Source organism: Callorhinchus milii, unplaced genomic scaffold, assembly GCF_018977255.1.
Source record: "Callorhinchus milii isolate IMCB2004 unplaced genomic scaffold, IMCB_Cmil_1.0 Scaffold74, whole genome shotgun sequence".
NCBI lineage: Eukaryota > Metazoa > Chordata > Chondrichthyes > Chimaeriformes > Callorhinchidae > Callorhinchus > Callorhinchus milii.
In genome coordinates, this window is record NW_024704815.1 from 57,670 (window position 1) to 79,427 (window position 21,758).

The window sequence follows — 21,758 nt, forward strand, 5'->3', positions numbered from 1 at the left end:
GGCACAAATCTTTCAAAAATCACTGAATACTGGAGAGGTGCCAGGGGATTGGAGAAAGGCAGATGTTACTCCTATTTTATGAAAGGTAACAAGAGTGACCCAGGAAACTACAGACCAGTAAATTTGACGTCCCATACTTGGGAATTGGGCAGATCGGTGGCAGATGAAATTCAATGTGGAGAAATGTAAAGTACTTCACATGGGGTCAAAAAATCCTGGAAGGGACTATTATTTGAACGGAAGAAAAATAATATGTATGGAAAATGAAAAGGACCTGGAGATCCTGATTGACAATAAATTGAAGCTCTCCCAATACTGCTCTGTGGCAGTGAGTAAAGCAAACCAGATGTTGCGATGTATCAAGATATCAATAGCAAGCCGAAATAATGGGTAATCCTGCCACTGTATAAATCATTGGTGAGACCATACTTAGAATACTGTGTACAGTTCTGGTCGCCGCAGTACAAAAAAGGTGTTGGAGACCGCACCTAGAATATTGTGTGCAGTTTTGGTCTCCTTATTTAAAAAAGGACACACTTGCCCTGAAGGGGGTGCAGCATAGATTCACTCGGTTAGTTCCTGGGATGAGGGGACTGACCTATGAGGATAGGCTGAATAAACTAGGGCTATATTCTCTAGAGTGCTGAAGAATTAGGGGAGATCTTATTGAAACATATAAGATTCTTAAAGGGCTGGATAAAAGTAGACACTGAGGGACTGTTTCCCCTGGTAGGAGAATCTATAACCAGGGGTCATAGTCTTAAAATTAAGGGTCAGCCTTTTAGAACAGAGTTGAGGAAACATTTCTTGTAGATGCTCAGTCCTTGAACATCTTCAAGGCTGAGACTGATAGATTTTTTAAAAAATAGAGGGATTAGGGGATATGGGGATAGGGCAGGTAATTAGAATTAGGTCTGAAGATCAGCCATTGATCGTATTGAATGGCGGGGCAGGCTCGAGGGGCCGAATGGCCTACTCCTGCTCCTAATTTTTATGTTCGTATGAAATCTAGAAGGGCAACCAAAATGACTGAGGGAATGGAAGGACTAGACGATGAGGAACGACTAAGTAAATTGGGCATGTTCACCCAGGAAAAGAGAAGATTGAGAGGCGACATGATTGCTGTCTTCAAGATTCTGAAAGGGCTAGATAATATAGATCATGACAGGCAGTTTCAACTTGTCCAGAATAGTAAAACCAGAGAACATGGCCTGCGATTGAAGGTGGGTAAATTCAGAATGAATCTATGCAAACACTATTTCAGTGAGCAAATAGCGAACGGTTGAAGCAGGAAGTGTTGATTCTTTCAAACAGATTAGTTTTCTTTTAGGAAATAACATTATGGGATAGTACATAGGTAGGTTGGGACATATGTGACGTGATTGCTAGGAAGGTGGATGGTGAACTAGATGAACTTTGGTTTTTTTCCATCTAGCATTTCTTATATTCTTGTGTTCTTATGCATCGTAAATCCTGTTAAGTGCTGTAAGACTTCCTCCCAACATGAAAGGTGGTATATCAAATACAAGGATTATTAATATTGAATCATCAAAGGAGAATGCGAGTGCACATGTGCTTTGTGTGTGTTTGTATTTGCAAGTACTGGGGTAGGGGGAGGAAAGAAAGAAACATACTCTCAAACTGAAAGTCTCCCCATAAAGGCTGTAAATAAAAGTATGTGAAGACTTCTGGGATTGGGTCTTAAATCCATTCTAAATGTACGGGCTAAAGTCTCCTTCTTGCTGGTTATAATAGTCCTATGTGAAATGGGATTGGGCAGTCGCAGCCCAGTTCCTTGTAGATGTAGGCTCAAGGCACAAAACAGTCTCTAAGTTTGGCACTGCTTCAGAGCATGCTGGTGTGGGAAATGGAAAAACTCAGACTGGTGCAACAGGTGGGTGTTTAATGAAGCTGGGGTTAAGGCACTGTGTTAAGAGTAGACGGTGCTTTACTTTACAGCTGGCTGTGCTACAGATACAACAAAAACAACTTGCACTTATATAGCATCCTCCACGCAGGGTAGCATGTCAGAGCACTTAACTGTGGCAGAGCCAGAGCCTGACTGACTCCGAGCTGGCGGGGGTGGGGGGGTGTATGGGTTGGGGAAGCGGTGGCAGGAAGCACAATTGAAGAGGAAAGTTTTCAGGTGGGACTTGAAAGGTGGAGGGATTGAGAGAGAGTGTTCCAGAGTTTCGGGGCATAGTGGCTGAAAGCGCGATCTTCGATGGTGGAGTGGAGGGTCCGAGGGACAAGCAGGAGGCCAGTGCCAGACAAGTGGAGGCCCTGGGTGGTGGACTGGGGAGTGAGGAGGTCAGAGAGGTAAGGAGGTGCCAGAGAGTGAAGGGATGTGAACACCAGTGTGAGGATCTTGAAGTCGTAGACCAGAGAGTGTTTGATCCTGATAATTGGTGCCTCAAATGGCAAAAATCTTCCGTTCCCTAATGCTAGAACTCTTTATACCTTGATAAATAAAAATAATTAAGATACATGAAAACTGATTACTTTAGCATTCACAATAAAACATACATTTAGCATTTAGGATGTCCACCCCATCAAAGACCATCTGTACGCAGCAATAGTAATGTGAACAGTCCTCAACTGTGATGTGGGGGAATCGAGATCTTACTCAAAATAAATGATGGTTTTGTGCTGGATTCAAACTTCAAGTGCTTAGCTCACACCTGATGTTTCAATTAGGTTTTGTTTAGAAGCTGTTTACAGGAATGCAGCATACAGATTAGCTGTTGTTGTAGACAGCTGTTACTTTACGCTAGTTAGCTGAAAGGCTGGAATGCTGACATTTGAAACTGATGGGTTCCATAATGTGGGAAGAGAGGTACAAAAAGGCCAGTGAGTAAGTGGCGGTTCAAGCACTGAAGAGTTCCAGCTGTAAAAGGAGGGTGTAAGTAACTGATTGAAGAGAAGTCAAGAACAGCAGAATAGTTAAAACAAAACCAACAGATCAGAAAACCTTTCATAAGAGAGACATAAATACAGTACATGTGGTCAGCTGGTGAACAGAAAGATTAAAAAAACTACCAGAAAGAAGATTCAGTGTAGAAAGTTGTAAAAAAAAAGGCAAGAAATGCTGAAAGGCCATAAAGTTGCCAAGACAGAAATAAACAGCTGAAGTGAAAAGGAAAACAAAACATATTGAGATATAATCTAGAGAAGATTGTAATGGATCATTTTTTGGGACATTTGCAACAGCGGAACTAATTTCTGTGTAATAGCTATAGCTACAATTTGTAGAAGTTCTGTAAGAGAACTAAAAATGTTAAAAATAATCGGGAATGAAACCCAATTAAGACTGCGAAACAAAATCCTATATCAAAGGCTAACAGCATTAAGTTAGTAACAACTGATCACCTATATAGCACTTCTTACACAGGACAATGTTTCAAAAACACTAGTCAATGGGGATCACCAAGCAGATGGGAAGGAGGAAGAATTTGAGGATGTGAGCCAAATTTACAGTCCAAGAAATTGTTTTAACAAGTGTATTAAAGGCAGTGAGAGAAGGATCAGGTACAGGGAATTGGGGAGAGGCAATGGCAGGTTAAATGGCTGAAAAGCCACTCGACCTCACAAACTCACAATGTAAGAATCCAAGAGCTCCAATCATTTTCAGTTGGTTTTAAGCACTCCCATTATCCTTAAACTGTGTGCCAGAGTTATTTTCATAACATATTTTAATAACGTACATTCTTTTAATAAGGAGCAGAATACTGGAATTTTGACCTCAATGAATTATAATTGCATGCAGAGGTTAGAAAGATCCCAACTAAGGCACTCATCATAATTGTATCCCCTGTTCTGATATAAATCTTCCCAAACTATTCACTGGAACCACATTATTCTAAACAAAGTCACCGATCTGCAATAGAAAGCAACCACTCTTCTGGGGGTGAAATACCTCCAAAAGACCATATGCCATGCCACACTGCTACTGTCACTCTTCACCACTGAAATTGCGTGAAAAGAACAAGTCACATTTTCCAGGTCATGAATCACAAACTACAAACACACATCTGTTGCATTCCACCTCGATGATGCCCATTGATTCAATGTTTTCTTTTTAAATGTTTTTTAACACTGAGAAAGATAATTGCTGTACAATATTACTCACCCATTGTGTAAAATGACCACGTCAAAGTCCCAGTGTGATGCCACATTTAAATATTTTGTGGAGCAAGCCAAATGTACATACACAATCAGAACATTGTCACTAATATGTTCTGCTGTCAGACCTCTCATTTTTCAAACATGCCATGATCTGTGAGCTGCTCCTATTTCTCCAGTATTATTAGGTTAGTTTCTCAGCTGCTTCTAATTTCTCTACTCCAAGTACTTTGCACTCACTTATAGTATTTAGATCACCTGGGTACCAATACATCATATTTCTGTTAAACATTACAAGCAAATTAGAAAATTGAGGGCTCTTAGTTGCTGTTTAAATTATTCATTTATCGGTTTAGCCAGAAGAGAATTCAGAGGGAATCTTTTATAGAAATATTTTAGGTGGTGGTGCCTAGATTTGATGATGCAAATTGAATAGGTGTCAGCCTGGCTCAGTTAGTGGTACTCTCACCTCTAGATCAAAAGGTAATGTCTATAGCCAAACATTGGGACTTAGAATTCGCCTAGACACAGCTGACGCTCCAGTGCAGCGCTGGGGGGGTGCTATATCATCCTTCGGATGAGATATTAAAGAGTCATTAACCTTATCTATCTGTTTAGGTAGATGTTAAAGATACCATGCCACCACTGGAAAAGAGAAGGGAGTCTCTCCCAATGTTCTGGCAAAACATTCCCCAGATAAAATTGATCATTCACTTAATAGTTGGTTGTAAAACACGAGTCTGCCAATTAGCTACCGCATTTGCCTACAAAATAGAATCATTACACATTATATTGCAATCATTTTATCCTCTCAGCATGAAAGGCACTATATCAAATGCAAGGATTTAATAATAACTTCTTGAATGGACTTGGATGGATTTCACAGTCCCAGGACTCTTTGAGAATGTACCAATCTCGGCTTTCTTGGATGGATCTATATGGACTTGCATATACACATGCCTGCTAGTCATGTATGATTAACACAGCTGCCTAGTGAATTAGGCTACCATATTGATTGAAACCTTGATTATTTTCGGACCTTTTGTTCAACTTTGCAGCACACAGTGGGTACTATGGTGCTAGCTGGACAACCAGCAGGAAGCTTGCTAGTGTCCATGATGGCAAGCTATGTAATTCTACCTGCGTTCCATCAGTTCCTTGAATGCTACGTCTGGAACGAAATGCACACGCTCTCCCTTGAGGGATGGACCCAGTTTACCTAATCCCAGAGAGGATTAGTCACAGGATGGCAAAACTCAAGGTTTAGGACCCCCAGAGTGTGTGTTGGGGTATTGCTGGAGATTAACTAATTAAAACTGCATAGATTGCCGTTGAAAGCACTGTCTGACAAACTTCCAACTGCTTGTCCAGTCTATCTGTTCGGGCTTTGGCTCCAGGATTAATAGGGCCTGCCCCCATTGACTGCTCATGACAGGCCAGCCAGCCTGGCTCATTGACAGAACTTGGAGAGGCAGACCTACTCATTAAGCAACAATTTCACCAGTTGAAGTGCTGAACTTGAGCAGCAGCTGCTTAGTTCTCCACATATCAATCAAAGTGTTAGATGGATTGTGAGTTATGAATATCAATGTATTTTTGGCTGATGAATTCCAAATGTTCAGGCCAGCATGTTTTTCAACAAAGGAAATAGCCAAGATCTATGTGAAGGGAAGTCCATTTGGTAAACTAATAGTTCATTTTTTCAAAACCGTCATGTGCACATAAAAGATTGGTAAGTTTGGACTCCAACCAAATGTATTTCAAGATAACATTTAGATTCCTGACTAAAGCTCTGCATTAAATGTGTAAGCCAGCAAGGCCACATGGTCGATTTTTATGTATATGTGACATCCCCACCTACTGAGCGATGATTCCAACACATGGAATTGCGAAAATTGAACCTATCTCTCTGCAAATCAATCAAGGTGGATTCCAAGCCCTGAATATATGAATGTGTGTTCAGGAACACAGACTCCAAAGTAACGCCTTCCAGCAACTGTCGTTCAAGCTTTGGTGTTCGCTCATCAGCTATCTGGGTAACATCTGCCTTCAGTGTGGTGGGAGGACTTTTACCAGATAACTTGTGATGTGCCATACACCTTGATGTTCTTGAGGTCCAAGTCCAATGCCGTTTACCAGGCTTGATCAGCACCAGCTGCTTAATCCAGGTCCTCATGCGAGAAGCTTTGCCAAATAAGACGTGCCCTCTGTGAAGTCAACATCACCTTTGAGGTGCTCAGCAACAGGTCATATCAATCAATGTGTCAGATGGATTGTGACTGGAGCCCTCCCTCCCTGTAGCCGCTTCCCTTAGTTACCACAAATTCATCTCACTGCTTGATCCTGAACTTCACGAATAGGCCAGAGGCAACCCCCCCACTGAACACCCAAGAGCTAGGAAACTGTTTGGACACTCGTCTTGTATGCCTCGAGCTTAACCTGCATTGAGACCTTCCTGTCCTTGAAGAAAAACGAGAACAACTAAAGTGCTTCTAACCCAGAACTACACACAAGTACATAAATATGGTTTGTGATCGAGAACTTTTCTTTTCAGTAATTCCCCCTTCCCACTATTTAGTCGGTATGTAAATCTCACCTATCCACCTTCAGTCAGACTATGACACGGGCTGATTAGGGACAGACTACACAATGACTATTTGTCCAAACAAAACTATATTTAATACTGCAGTCAAAGGGGCCTAATCCTAAGCAATAGAATGTCCTGAGCGCAGCAATGGAAAAACAGCTGCAAAACAATCACATTATTAATAGTCCTTTGCACTTGATGTAGCGCCTTATCACATCTTCAAGATGTCTCAAAGCGCTTCACAGGATATTTTTGATCTATATAAATCACCTAGACTTGGGTATCGGGAGTACAGTTTCCAAGTTTGCAGATAATACTAAGCTAGGAAAAGTAGTAAATGGTGAAGAGGAGAGTAGCAGACTGCAAGAGGATACAGACAGACTGGTAGAAACCTATAAGATCATCAAAGGGCATGATAGAGTAGATAGTGGGAGATTGTTTCCCCTGGTTGGAGAAACTAAAACCAGGAGTCACAACCTTAAAATCAAAGGCCAGCCCTTTCGCACTGAGTTGAGGAAGAACTTCTTCACTCAAAGGGTGGTGAATGTATGGAACTCACTACCCCCAAAGGGCTATTGACGCTCAGTCCTTGAACATATTCAAGACTGAGATAGATATATTTCTTATTGCAAAAGGGATTAAGGGATATGGGGATAAGGCAGGGTTATGCTATTAGCCGGAGTTAGATTAGAAGATCAGCCATGATTGAATGGCGGGGCAGGCTCGAAGGGCCGAGAGGCCTACTCCTGCTCCTACATGTTATGTTATGTTATGTAAAATGGGCAGACACGTGGCAGATGAAGTTTAATGTGGAGAAATGTGAAGTTATGCATTTTGGGAGGAAGAATGAGGAGAGGCAATATAAGATAGATGGTACTATCTTAAAGGTCGTGAAAGAATAGAGAGACCTGGGGTTTCATAAATAAATCTTTGAAGTTGGCAGCACAAGTAAATAAAGCTGTTAAAAAAGCTTACGGGATACTAGGTTTTATAAACAGGCACATAGAAAATAAAAGTCAGGAATTTATGATGAACTTTATAAAACACTGGTTAGGCCTCAGCAAGAGTACTGTGTTCAGTTCTGGGAACCACACTTTAGGAAGGATGTCAAGACATTGGAGAGGGTGCAAAGGAGATTTACTAGGATGGTACCAGGAATGAGGGACTTCAGTTATAATAATAATCCTTCCTTGCAATTTGATATAGCGCTTTTCACGTATCACGTATCACAGATAAGATACTGAGGTGGTAGTTAAGGAGGAGAAAAGAAAAAAAGAAAGAAAACAGAACTATGAACAATTGAGGGAGGGAGAGAGGGAGGGAGGGAGGGAGAAGATGAAAGACCAAAGAAATGGCGCTGAAATCCAAACAAATAAACATTCAGTTTGAAAATCTTCATAGAATTAATGAAAGTTGGCAAAATAAATCAGATTGCAGTAAATGGCTACTGATAAAAAGCAAAGCCTTAACAGCACAGCAGTAGGCCGTCTCTTCACTCATTTGGTCAGTTGACCCACAAATAACCTTAAAGGCAGATCCACAGCTAATCTAGTAGACACTTGGGAATCAGATAACACTTCTCAGAGGAGAATTTTGAAGCCCTCGGTGATCTTTTGCCCACAAATATACGGTCAATTCACTTTACAGTCTATTCTGTGAAGCGCTTTGAGACACCGAGAAGATGTGAAAAGTGCTATATCAAAAGCAAGGATTATTAGTATTACTATTATTATCTTCAGATTAAGGGCATGAGTAAAGGGTCAAACCAATTGACATATTTAACATTATGGTAACTCAAAGTATTCAAGAGACAAAACTACAGGCAGTTGAAATCCTTCTTACAGATTTGCTAGATGGAATGAAACACAATATAAGGAAAAAGGAACTAAATGTCTCCAGTAAAGGTGGAGGTGAGAGTAGAAAAACTGCCAGAAAAAATGAGATAAAATAACTTTCTAAGGAAAAGGGTTATTTGGGGATCAGATTGACAAAATATTTGAATGTTTTCAGAGCTAGTTACGTTGTCTGAAAGTCACAGTGGGTATGGTCTCCAGTCAATGTTACCCTTCAAGCAACAACCTCATCATTTAACACAAGGATAGCCTCAATTATATTAGCAGTCCTTTCATACAACTGCTATACTTTCCAGTACTCTCTTTTTGGTCCTTCAGGTTGTCCCATTATTGATGCTCAATAATAATAATAATAATCCTTGCATTTGATATAGCGCTTTTCACGTCGGGAGGACGTCCCAAAGCGCTTCACAGAACACACTGTAAAGTGAATTGACTGTATATTTGTGGGCGAACGCGGCAGCCAATTGCGCACAGCAATGTCCCACAAACAGTCGTAGATTGAAAATGACCAATTTATTATTGTTTTTTTTTGGAGTATTATTATTAGGCTCTGTGTGGAGTAAGGAAACTTGCCCAAGGTTTCTCCCTGTCTGGAATTGAACCCAGTTCTCTCGCTTGCAAAGCGAGTGCTCCAACCACTGAGCTACAGAACTCCATTATCAGGAGAGGCTAGAGAAGCTAGGATTATTCTCCTTGGAGCCAAGAAGGTTAAGGGGAGATTTAACAGAGGTGTTCAAAATTATGAGTGGATTCGATAGGGTGAACAAGGAGAAACTATTTCCACTGGTGGGTGGGTTGGAAATTTTTTCACACAGCGAGTTGTTCGGATCTGGAATGCATTGCCTGAAAGGGAAGCCAATTCAATAACAACTTTTAAGAGAGAAGTAGATAATTATTTGGGGAGGACAAGTTTGCAGTGCTATGGGGAGAGAGCAGGGGAGTGGGATTGATTTGGATAGCTCTTTTCAAAGAGCCGGCACAGACATAATGTGCCGAATGACCTTCTTTTGTGCTGTATAATTCTATGATATCCTGTAAAGTGAATTGATTGTATATTTTGTGGACAAAACAGCAGTTCCAGCAGTTGTCGTTCAAGCTTTAGAGTTCTCTCATCAGCTATCTGGGAGACAATAAATATGTAAAAGAAATACAAATAATGTACAAATGAAAGGAATAGTTTCACCACTCTTGTGCCGTATATTTATTTTAAAAAATTATTGCATTAGATCAGTTGTGAGCATAATCTCAGCACAAAGAACACATATGTGTTAGTTTAACATTTGAGACAAAAAGCACACTTTCTTAATAAGATATGTTAAGAAATCTGTTAAATGTTGAGCATAACAGGAAATGAAGCCAATAATTTGTTCTTTATTATCCATTTTTTTTTCTTTAACCAAATAACATCACCCGTCAGAAGCCTGTGGTAAATAAGAGCTTTATTAACAATTAGTTGTATTTTTAAATAACCTTGATGGAGAACACATCATGGCACATTAGGATTGTCTTGCATTTATGAAGGAATATAAACTATGTAATGACAAATGTTCTATAAAACTTGACATTTGGCCAACTTCTTATGGAAATCTGTTCACACGAGAAATTCATAATCAAAAGATCAATCTGTAGAGAGTGAAGTTTTTAGGAAGAAGGCTTTTTAAAGACAATCTTTTTTTTACCCGATCTAAAAGGTATTTATACCAAAGACCTTGCATGCATTTGATATAGTTTTCAGATTGCACTAATGCAGAATCTGCACAAGTAATTTGCCAGACAATTTGCCTGGAGAGATGGAAAGATCCTGCGACACTATTTGAAAAGAGAATGGGCTTTCTCCTGATTTTCTAGCCAACCAATCCTCCAGATAAATTGGTCACTGGCTACCGCATATGCCTACAAATACAGTCACTACCCGTAACTGTAATTACTGTAAACACTTTGAGATGTTTCAACATTAGATGTTGTAGCAAAAGCCAAGAATTAGTATTTGATGTAATTATTAATTTGAGTATAAAGTATTTTTTATTCAAAATAGAGTCCATCTCGTAAGAGTAGTCATACTACTGCCACATTTTACGAATTGCAAAGTTCGACAGGATAACTACAATACCAGCTCAAAGATTTCTACTGGATATGTACTGTATACTCCTGCCTTAACTCCAAGATAAAACAAATGAGTATGATGGTCACTATCATTTATGGACTTTCAATAGTTTAAGTAACATCTGTTTTTTTAATTCAGCAGTTTTACTAAATCCAACNTTTTTTTGCTAATTGGCTGTCTGACACATGCAGAAACCTTTTACCATGCTTCAGAATATCCAAATAAAACAGAGTTCCATGCATGCCACCTACACTTGAAAATTCCCATATCTAAAATGAAGTATACAACTCTGTCTCCCTGGAGGACACACTCTGCTTACCAAATTCCCTAGCATATTAGACACAGGTTGGCAAGAGCTAAGGCTTGAAGACCCAAGAGTGTGTTGGAGTACTGCTGGAGTCCAACCAGCTAAAACCACATAGCTTGCCACTGAAAACACTGCCTGGCAATTTTCCCGCTACTTACCCAGCGAGGACCATTCTAACCGAAAATTCATTGTAAGATGTGAATTACTGTATCAAGGAATGATGTATGTTGCATATCATTTGTAAACGTTGTGCAAGTTAGCTTATGCCACTTTTCTATCAGATAATAAATCACTTTTTTTGTATATTCTATTCTTAATGTCAAGCTATTTTTTGGCACTTCAATTTAGTCTACCACAAAGCATGCGTATTAAAACAAGATGAAAATGACATAAGAATAATAGACATTACTTACATTAATATCATCATTAAAATCTATTGCATCCAAATCCAAGTACTCAGGAGTGTCCATCATTTGTCAAGGCACATTTTTTGAGGTACAGCACACCATCTACGATGAAACTCTGGAAGACATATTATACTATTAGAATACAGAACTGCTCTTCTTAGATTACCCCAAATCAAGACATTGCGAATATACTCAGCTAAAATTAAAGACGAAGAAAATCAAGACAAATCTAGTTTATACTTGACAAACTCATCCTCTGCCCCTTTGGAAAATAAATACAATTTTGATATGTGATTAGCATTTTAAGAGGAACTAATAGCATTCAATTGTTCAAGAGACATCTCGATGAATATCACAGGGAAGACTGGATCGGTATCCATTGAGAGCCTAAATGTGCAACACTGATATAAAAGTGGTTGTGTAGTTGATTAAATAGGCTTTCATCTTGGAGGCTCAACTCTCTGGAGCTGGCCTGACTGTGCTTGAGAACCATGGAGAAATTTTCCAGAAATTTTTGTCCCCTAAATTGGCCTTAGGATTTTTGTTTTTCACTGTTTTATCACCTCCCGTGGGAAGAGACTGAGTAGCCAACAACAGGAGAGAAGTGGAGTTAAGAGTGTTAGATGAAATGAGCCTCTGGGGCTCTGTCTGCTCCTTCCTTTCTATGTAACTGGAGTCCGTGGTATGTTGTTTTATAAAACACACTTGGATTGCCACATCAATGAAGTAATTAGCATTCTAACACAGCGTGCCACAGAATGGTGAGGCAATGGTGTAGAGGGAAATGAGCTAGCTCTCTACGGGTAGAAACCAGGCCTGCTCTGTTAGTGCACTTGCACATTAAGGGTGATCATTGATCGAGACGTGGGCAACAGTGTTTACCGAAAGAAAGGAGCTAACTTTAAAAATTCCNGGGGGGGGGGGTGGAGAGGGGAAGAGAATGTAGAGATTCAATAACGATTGGAATGCATTTGGGTACCACATGTTGATTTTATTTTAATAGTTTGATTTCCGTTATTTAACAATTTCACAAAAACCCATTAGGATTATTCCAGGGATGAGTGCTTTGACCTAGTGGCAGAGACTGGTAACACTGGGCCCATTTTGACTAGAATAGAGAAAGGGGGAGGGGTGGGGGAAACATGATAGAGGGCTTTAAAATTATGACGAGTTTTGATAAAGTCAACAGGGAGAAATTATTTCCAATAATCAGTGAGTCAGTAACTAGAGGGCAGCAATTGAAGATAATTAGCAAAGGAGCAAGGGGGGAGATTAGGAGGATTTTTTTTAAACACACACACAGAACTGTTAGGATGCGAAATGCCTTGCTGTTGTGGAGGTTGACACAGGATCCATATTAGCTTTCATCGGGGAACTAGATATCTAAAAGGGAGTAATTTGCAGGGATTTGGGGAAAACACAATTAAATGGGACTGAATCGATTTCTCTTTTAAAGAGCCAGCAGAGACACAATGGACCGAACGGTGGTCTTCTGTACTTTAAATCTCCACAGTTCCGTTAGGTAAATACACACATTCAGTAAATGCTATGTTTTTTTAAAAGTGAATACTATAAATTAAAATACCTGCAAATCACATTTTGCTGCTGAACAAAACAAGTCTCCTGACTGTGACTAAGATTGATTACATATTCAACTAAAAGCGTCATTATGAATTTTTAAGCAGTACTTACTCTTACCACCAGCTGAAAAAACACACTTTCGACATTAGCTACCTAATGGTTCCTGAACTAGTGAACCTTGGAAATATGCCAAGGGCAACTGGATCAGGATGAATAATATGAGACCCAAGGTTAGATACTGTGTGCTTCCTGGAGTTTTGCTTAATTTACCTTTGGGTGCAGGCAGAAACTTTGCAGTACCTCTCCTCAGCAGATAAAATGGTTTAAATAGAGTTCATGAAAAAAATTGTACATTGTTTGAGGAAGAAATGATACACCAATTAATATTTTCTTAATCTAAACTTCATGCCCCTACATTTTTGGGGATAGGATTTTTATGTTGAAATTTTCTCTCTGCATTTTTTATATTTTTTAGCCTTTCACATCAGGGGATATCCCAAGGTACTTAACAATCCTGGCTTGACACCATGATCATTTTGTAGCTATAATTCTTTCATGGCTTTCTTTCATTAAGTACATAGAATTGCAAGAGAGAACTGACTGTCTATGCTTGTTGAAGACACAAAGACAAGAATGAAGACATTATAGCTTGCACTAATAATTGGATGTTCTTTTTAAGTTAAATTAAACAGAAAGCTACGAGTGTAAGATCAAGAAAACCTTTGGGTTCAGTTGACATTCATAAAACTTTTTTCAGCTTTACTGTTGCGATTTATGAAAACGTGACACTTTCATAAACCTCTCAGCTATTTGAATGTACCTCAGCATGCAGTCTTTAAAACATGTACTAACAAGCCAGAACTATTGTTATGTGTATGTGAAGAATCCTTGACAGATTTTGTTTTGGAAATCAACTTCTACTTCTATTGTTTAAAAAGTTTATAACTTTTATTAAGCTTAATTCTCAAAATGTTTTTCAAAATAATTTCTCCTTTCAATATTCTCCCCTCCTTTGCTGAAGACACTGACAAATGCTTGGGAACAGTTACATAGATGCCAACTGCTGTCAAGTACCCTGAAATTATCTTTTTTCATGTGTGATTGTCAGTGGACAATTTGTGGGAGGGGGAGGTGGGGGGGAGGCAACAGCTGAGCCAAATTGTTTTCTCATTCCCGTCCTGTCCAGTTACCCATACTTTTCAACATTGGTCAGGTGCAGTAACCTAAACTGACTTTCCACTTCCTTGCTCAGGGGTGCTGGGACCTGTTGCAGTGCAACTGCTGATCCCAGCTGAGATCAGTTAGTTCAGCACAAACATATTACTGTTTATCTTTGGAAAAAAATGCAAATATATTGATGGTATGGTACCAAACCTTTTTAGTCTTGGGTCTAATTTGATTAGATTATTTTCAAATGATTTCCAAAGTATTTTAATTGCGAATTTTGAGCTGTGTTGGAAAAGAAATGCATATACCTGAGGAAACGACTTCAATCTACTATTGCAATTGGTTCTTCCAGTGGGATTTCTTTAAACTGAGATTCAATTAAGACATCCTGCAACCAGAAAATCAGCAAAATGTTATTGCTAATGTGAATAAAATGTAACCAATGCAATGTTATGGTAAGTCTGTTTTTTCTCTACCACACAGTTGACATTAAAATTCATTATATTTACATAAATAATCTAGTCTACATATTTGTAATGTGCTCACAGCAAACCTATATACGTAATTGAAACAGAGTTAAATAGACAAATTGCAAAGTTTGGGAATAATATTTAAAAAATTCAAAGTGTGCTTTATTAGTAGAGAATTTGGAAAACGAAAAGCTACACAAACAAATGCAAACTGCAAATGCAATTGTGCCATTGCAATTGTGGAGTACTGTAGCTCAGTGTTTAGAGCACTCGCGTAGCAAGTGAGAGAGTTGGGTTCTATTCCCATCAGGGCGAAATGTTGGGCAAGGTTCCTTACTACACATGCCTCTGTTTACCTAGCATTAAGTGGGAACCTAACTGTTAGTCGATCGGCGGATCGCTTTTCCGGGAATAATAATCCTTCAAAAAGAAAACAAAAATAATTTAGTCACTCAATCCATGATTATTTGGGACACTGCTGTGCGCAATTGGCTGCCACATTTTGCCCACAAATATGCAGTCAATTCACTTTACAGTATATTCTGTGAAGCGCTTTGAGACATCTAGAAAACATGAAAAGCAAGGATTATTATTATTAATGAAATGGCTTTACAAACTTCACCCTCCAATTATTTGTAAATAAACATGTTTTACAGAAATACTGAATGTAATACTTCATCGAAAAACTGCATTACCCAATTAAAAATTATTTGTTTGTATGAATGCACCCAAAGTTGTCAAGAGGGAAAATGACAAAGATGAGATGCTATCAAAAGCCTTTTGGATGTTAAGTTACCCTGCTTCATATGATTTCTTACTGTCAATTTTGGATATCAGGTCAGCTTAACATGTTAATAGTTGCCAGATATCACCAAGACAACCTTCTTGAATGGGGGAACCATGTTTCCTTTGTTCCATTCTATAAGGACCGCCCCAGAATTCATTAACTCCCTCAAATCGATATTTGAATACTTCACAAATCTCACAGATGGCACCCGAATCTACAACAAGAAGATTATATTTGTATAGCACCTTTCACGTCGGGAGGACGTCCCAAGGCACTGAATCTAATATTCAAAGTTCCAAAAAAAAATTCTGCTTTATTAGAAAGTAGTCTGATTAGGCTACCAACAGTATATGGTTCCTTCAATGAGGGATCCTTGTGCTTATGATGCCTACTCTGACATTCACTACCATGAGCAAAGGGAAGAAAATTGTGGGGAAAGTTAAAACACATGAAATAACAAAATTATACATGTATAAGATACAGAAATTAACAATGATCCATTCAAAATTACTGTTTTCACAAATTTCTTATTAAAAAATAGATTTCTGTAAAATAACTGGATTACTGAATAAAGATGTCAGTATGGTCATAATCGGATTAATTTACTATACAGAATACTTCTGTGGGATCAGTTTGACAGAGCACATTAACCTTTCATGTTTCAGGTCTATTCTTGAAACTGGGCTGTGCCAATTTACACTCGAGTGGAGACTCAACATACATGAATTAGCATTTCAATAACTAAATCCCAGACCATTCCAACCTGACAGATGGTTCACATTCAGACCTGATGTAAAGAATCTGTGACATTCTATGGTCACTTTTGGCAGCTGGTCCCAACAGACAAACCTCATTTGTACTACCTCACTTGGATTAGTCAAACAGTTAGTTTTATCAGGGTTTATGCATCTGTGGGTTGCTGGTTTCACAGTGGTTTTTAAAATGCTCTACTTCCTAGGATCTGTAAAACACTCGCTTTAAACAGGAATTTATTTAATAAAGTTCGGACTATCAGAGATTAAACTTAATTTAATTCAAACAATGAGTCAACGGGGATCAGAGGGACCAGGAGGTTTGTATTATTTGATCTAGAACAAACATAGCCTGTACTAATATTTTCACAGTAGCACAAAGCTGCTCTTGGTCTTCAGAAACTTTAGTTCAAAGAATGCATTTGACCTGTAAAATTTGGAGGCAGTTAACAAGAACGAGTCCTGTAGCTCGGTGGTTAGAGCACTCGCCTTGCAAGCGAGAGACCTGGGTTCGATTACCAGCAGGGTGAAACCTTGGGCAAGTTTCCTTACTCCACACACCTGATAATAATCCCTCAAGAAAAACACCCAATAATAATTTGGTCTCTCAATCCACGACTGTTTGTGGGTCACTGCTGTGTGCAATTGGCTGCCACATTTCGCCCACAAAATGTACAGTCAGTTCACTTTACAGTATATTCTGTTAAGCGCTTTGAGACGTATACAAGATGTGAAAAGAACTGTATCAAATGCAAGGATTATTATTTATTTTTATATAACTAACCTAAAAATGAAATTTAGGCAAAAAATACCCCTCCCCCACCCTCAGTCCAAACAAAAGAATCCGTAATAAGAAAATTGCAATCACCCAAACTAATACTTTCATATTATAAAATCATTTTTTTAATCTTGTGGTATGTCATCTCTTAAAATCAGTTATACAGTTTAAGTTTTTAAAAAATATATCACACACCGCCGCTTCATTTTACTTTCCTTTTGTAAGAGGCTGGGAGGGGGAAGAAACGAAGTGTACTAACCTTTCAACATTATAGTATAGTAATTCAAAACGTAGCCCTCTTAATAAACTTAGATGGTATATTAGCTCCAATGAAAGGGAAATCATGTCATGTGACTGAAGTATGTTAATTGAGTTTAATGCAATTCAGAGATTCTATGGTGCAACCTGGAGGTTCCTTGCACTAACTTGCACCAAGACTGAATAAATATTGAATAAAAGTTGCAAGATGAAGAGTACATTATTCCTGGACATATTTGACCTCAAATACTTTATAATGTTTATTGCCATTGTGCAATTCATTTTGCTGCAGCATTGGAGAAAAACTTATTGGTGGTATTTTCTTTTGAATATTTAGTAACCTCGATCATAAATACAACCTCCCAGATTATTATAGAGTGAACATTAAAATACTGTACTTTGAGATTGCTGAAATTGATTTCCCTGTTGAATAGTGTTTCGTTGCTTGTTGAGCGTCAAGGGACAATATTGCAGGCTGTGGAGAAATGCTTTCATTTAAAATATTTTCCTTTCCCGTTTAGTCATCACAATTCTGATTATTTTTAAATGTTGTTTTCTTGTAGGCAAGTTGTTTTTATCACAGCCGTGAAAGCCACGGAGACCTGAAATTTTGCATTTTCCTTTGCCAATCTTGATTTAAGGAATTCAATTAAGATAAATACCTTCTTAAAGCTTTTCTTAAATAGGTTTCAGCTTAAAGAAGTTGTACTAAAATAAAAATTACACTAAACATGCCATCTATCCAGATGTACAAATCCTCATAAAACAAAACTAACTAACATTGGCATAGAGCCAGTGAACTGACATTGGTAATGGATCCATCAGTGAATAGCTATAAAAGTTAGTGCTAGTCAGCTTCTTTAGCCAAGGGTATCAATCAGGAAGTGTCAGGGATTTGCAAATTTAGTACTTGCTGGATACTGGTATGCACAGCAGAGTTTTAAAACACTGAGATAGCAAATTGCTGTACTGATAGTAATCGCACCATAATTCAAAAGTCTATAATACCTAAAGGCAAACTACTAGTGAGAAGTAAATCATGGCAGAGTATTGGAGACTTGATCATGACTCGAGGCTGACATCCTGGTGCAGTGTTGGGGGAGTGCTGCATTGTTGGTTTAATTTTTTTTCTGAAAGGTGGCACCTACAAGGTCCCATCTACTTGTTCTGACTGAGTTAAAGAACCCATGATAATATTTGAAAAGAGAAGGGAGTTTCTCCCAGTCCTAGCCAACAATCTTCTAATTAAAGTTGATCATTCATTTCCTAGCTGTTTGCAGGATCATACTATGCACAAATTGGCTGCTACATTCACATTTAAATACAGAGTCACTATGATAATAATAATAATAATCCTTGCATTTGATATAGCGCTTTTCACGTCGGGAGGACATCCCAAAGCGCTTCACAGAACACACTGTAAAGTGAATTGACTGTATATTTGTGGGCGAACGCGGCAGCCAATTGTGCACAGCAATGTCCCACAAACAGTCGTGGATTGAAAATGACCAATTTATTATTGTTTTGGGTTTTGGAGGGATTATTATTAGGCTCTGTGTGGAGTAAGGAAACTTGCCCAAGGTTTTGCCCTCTGCCTGGAATTAAACTCAGGTCTCTCGCTTGCAAAGCGAGTGCTCTAACCACTGAGCTACAGGACTCCACTACACTCAACAGTAATTGTTGTGAACTGTTTTGAGGTGCGATAAGGTCATACATGATAAACTACTATATCAAATGCAAGCATTATTATGTCAATCCACCTATGGTTTGTTTAAGCACCATTTATTGCAATTGTGTAAAGTCACACAGAGCTATTGCTTAAGTATGCTGTAACAATGTTGGTTTTGTCTGGCTTATCTCCATTGAATGCCCTCAGTAGCCTCTAACTTGGTCACTACCAATTTCAACTGCAAATGGTTTCGCTCCTTTTGAGCCTATTACATAATGTTTGCCCACAAAATACACACAGTCACACAGCTTTACAGTATATCCTGTGAAATCATTTAAGTCGCCTCAATGATGTTAAGGTGCTATATCAAATGGCAGGCTTATTATTATACTGATGCAGATATAAATGATCAAGCCCAGACTTACCCGGGTCATGACTAAACCACCAAGAAACACCTTCAGTCTCCGTGAAATAAGGTCGGAAATACATCACCAATCTCACCAATTCCATTTCTAATTAAAAAATAAGCTTTTGTTTCAAAACACCATAACAACAATTTACATTTACACTAAACAATTCTGCACACATTATTTAAAAGTGATACATTAAAGGGTTTGCACAGTAAAAAAGATAAGAAAGAAGTTTTACCAAGAAACATTCTTTTATTTTTCATATTGTGAGACAGTACCTTTTCTTTGAGATCCAAGGCAATCAAACAAGCAAGCAGGTCTTCTCTCACACTCATGGTTTCTTTGCTGAGGATATTTTCTCAGATCTGACCCGCTCTCTAGCCTGGAGCATTATCAATTAAACCATTTTGGAGCAATCCCCATATCAACAAAAGTGTCTTATATCAACAAACCACCTGCTAAAGTTCAGTTTGGGGCCTCAAAGAACTTATTCAATTGGATTATGAAATAATTTTGCTATTGCCTTTGGGACAATATCCTTGACACTTAGCTCTCAAACAAGATTACACCTGAACAGTTAGATGACGATGTTCTTATAACCATCTTCCAGGCCTTATGTAACCACTTGATCTCTCAGATTGTTGGACATTTATTGTACACAGCTAGTGGCTTGACAGCTTTCAGTTATCTAGAAAAAGTGTTTGGAGTCCAAACTTACTCATCTTTTATGTACACAGGACGTTCTGGACAAATGAACTATTAGTTTATCAAATGAGCTTTACTTCAAATAGACCTTGGCTACATGCTTTCTCCAAAAAATATACTTCCCTGCACATTTGGAATCCATCGGCCAAATAATATTAATAATCAGAACTCACAATCCATCCAACACATTTTGGGGCATTTAAAAGTGCATTATTTAAAATATGAACTTCAGTGCTTCATTTCCTATAAGGACCACAATTTAATTGTTCAGGATTATCTTGATTTACTTAACTTAGTACAAAATCATTATTTTTGTTCCATTAATTTGTAAAGGTCCAGAAAAAGTATCAATAAAACTGCATGCATCACTTCTTTAAAATCTCAAGAGTGGTTCATCATTTTGTGAAACCTTTTAGTTTGCACTTTCTGAGATAGACAGAATGGGAAAAGATAATTGAGGTAAGGTCGGAGTAATCCTGCTTGTTATCCAATTCAGCATAATTTTACAGATCCATTCTAACATTTGGTTAAGCAGAAAAAAACAGAAGCAGTTAAGAAGTCCTACCTTCTTCTCTTGGCAAGTTTTGTGGATGATTTATGGTCTGGCAAAATCTTAGGGATCGGAAGGATATTTGAAAATGGCTCAAGAGCACAATCAGTTTGAAAGCATTCATCTTACTCAGCAATGAAGGGGAAGCTATTTAACCACATCTCCCAGAGGGAGAGAAAGACAAATCTGTTTATATAAAGGTACAATATTCTCCTTGCTATATATATTCAATATATCCTTTCTATGTATTCAGCATCAATCCTAAGCTCTTAATAAGCTATAAAAGAGCATTTTTGGCTAGCCATAACATTAAAAGGAAATTGGATAAATATTTGAAGCAAAATAATATAAAAGGCAGGAGATGGGCTTAGAGTCATTGTCTCCGGAGGAAAGCTTGCACAGATACGATGGTTAAATGTTCTTCTTTTGTGCTGCGAACATTTCTATCATTTCAGATGTTAAGAAAATAGTACTATTGTAACAATTGATATATTTTGATTGGGGAAGACATTTTATTATTGAACTTGGGAGGCAACATAAGCTTGGTTCCACTTTGTGAATCTGTAACCATGAAATGTACTTAATGAAATTTGGCGAAGAGTAATGCATTTTCATGCATTGCTAAAGAATAAGTTCCTCCGATAATATTTTATTATAACCAGGGAAGTCAAGTGCTTTTTCAGAAGAATGTATAAAAGAAAGATTTGAAAATTGAATGGGCATAAAATTCAATATGAAAGTTCTCACATATCATAAAGTATAGATTTCACAGTTCAATATTTAAGGCTAATCAAACACGTGTAGAATGTCTAGAACTGTGAAACCGTAAAAGTTGAAGAAAAGACACGTTTGTAACTTTGGACCTTAAATGGGGAAAATGTTGCACGTAACTGTCAATGCACATTTGAGGTTTGTTTGAGAAATACTGTTGCTACCCTTTCTATTCTCCATAATTTCCTTCATTAATTTTGTTTGAACATGCTCTATTGTGCCAAGAAAATTGAATTTTGTGGTATTCAATGGGTAATTTGCTTGAATAGATGCCTATAGAAGACATCAAATCTGTTAAGACAGCTTAATAGACTAGATGAATCATTTTTCTGTTTAAATTGAAACAACTCTCCATAGAATTTTGATTCTTCATTGGAAGAGTTTTTTTTGTTTATCTTGTCTAATTTGAATCCACTTTGTTTACTGCCATTTAAACTTCTCCTTACATGAGTGACTGCACTCAAAGTGATACTGACT

General features: G+C 38.1%; 1 protein-coding gene across 1 annotated transcript in view; it reads right to left on the reverse strand.

Moving 5' to 3' along the window:
* The window catches only part of LOC103182348 (synuclein, alpha interacting protein), an 83,363-nt gene that overhangs the window by 42,857 nt on the left and 18,748 nt on the right, over positions 1 to 21,758 (reverse strand). The window contains exons 2-3 of the mRNA XM_042345687.1: positions 14,440 to 14,519; positions 11,390 to 11,498 (exon numbers count right to left, since the gene is read on the reverse strand). Coding sequence (XP_042201621.1) covers positions 11,390 to 11,449 — 60 coding nt within the window. The 5' untranslated portion in view covers positions 11,450 to 11,498; positions 14,440 to 14,519. The remainder of the gene's footprint in view (positions 1 to 11,389; positions 11,499 to 14,439; positions 14,520 to 21,758) is intronic.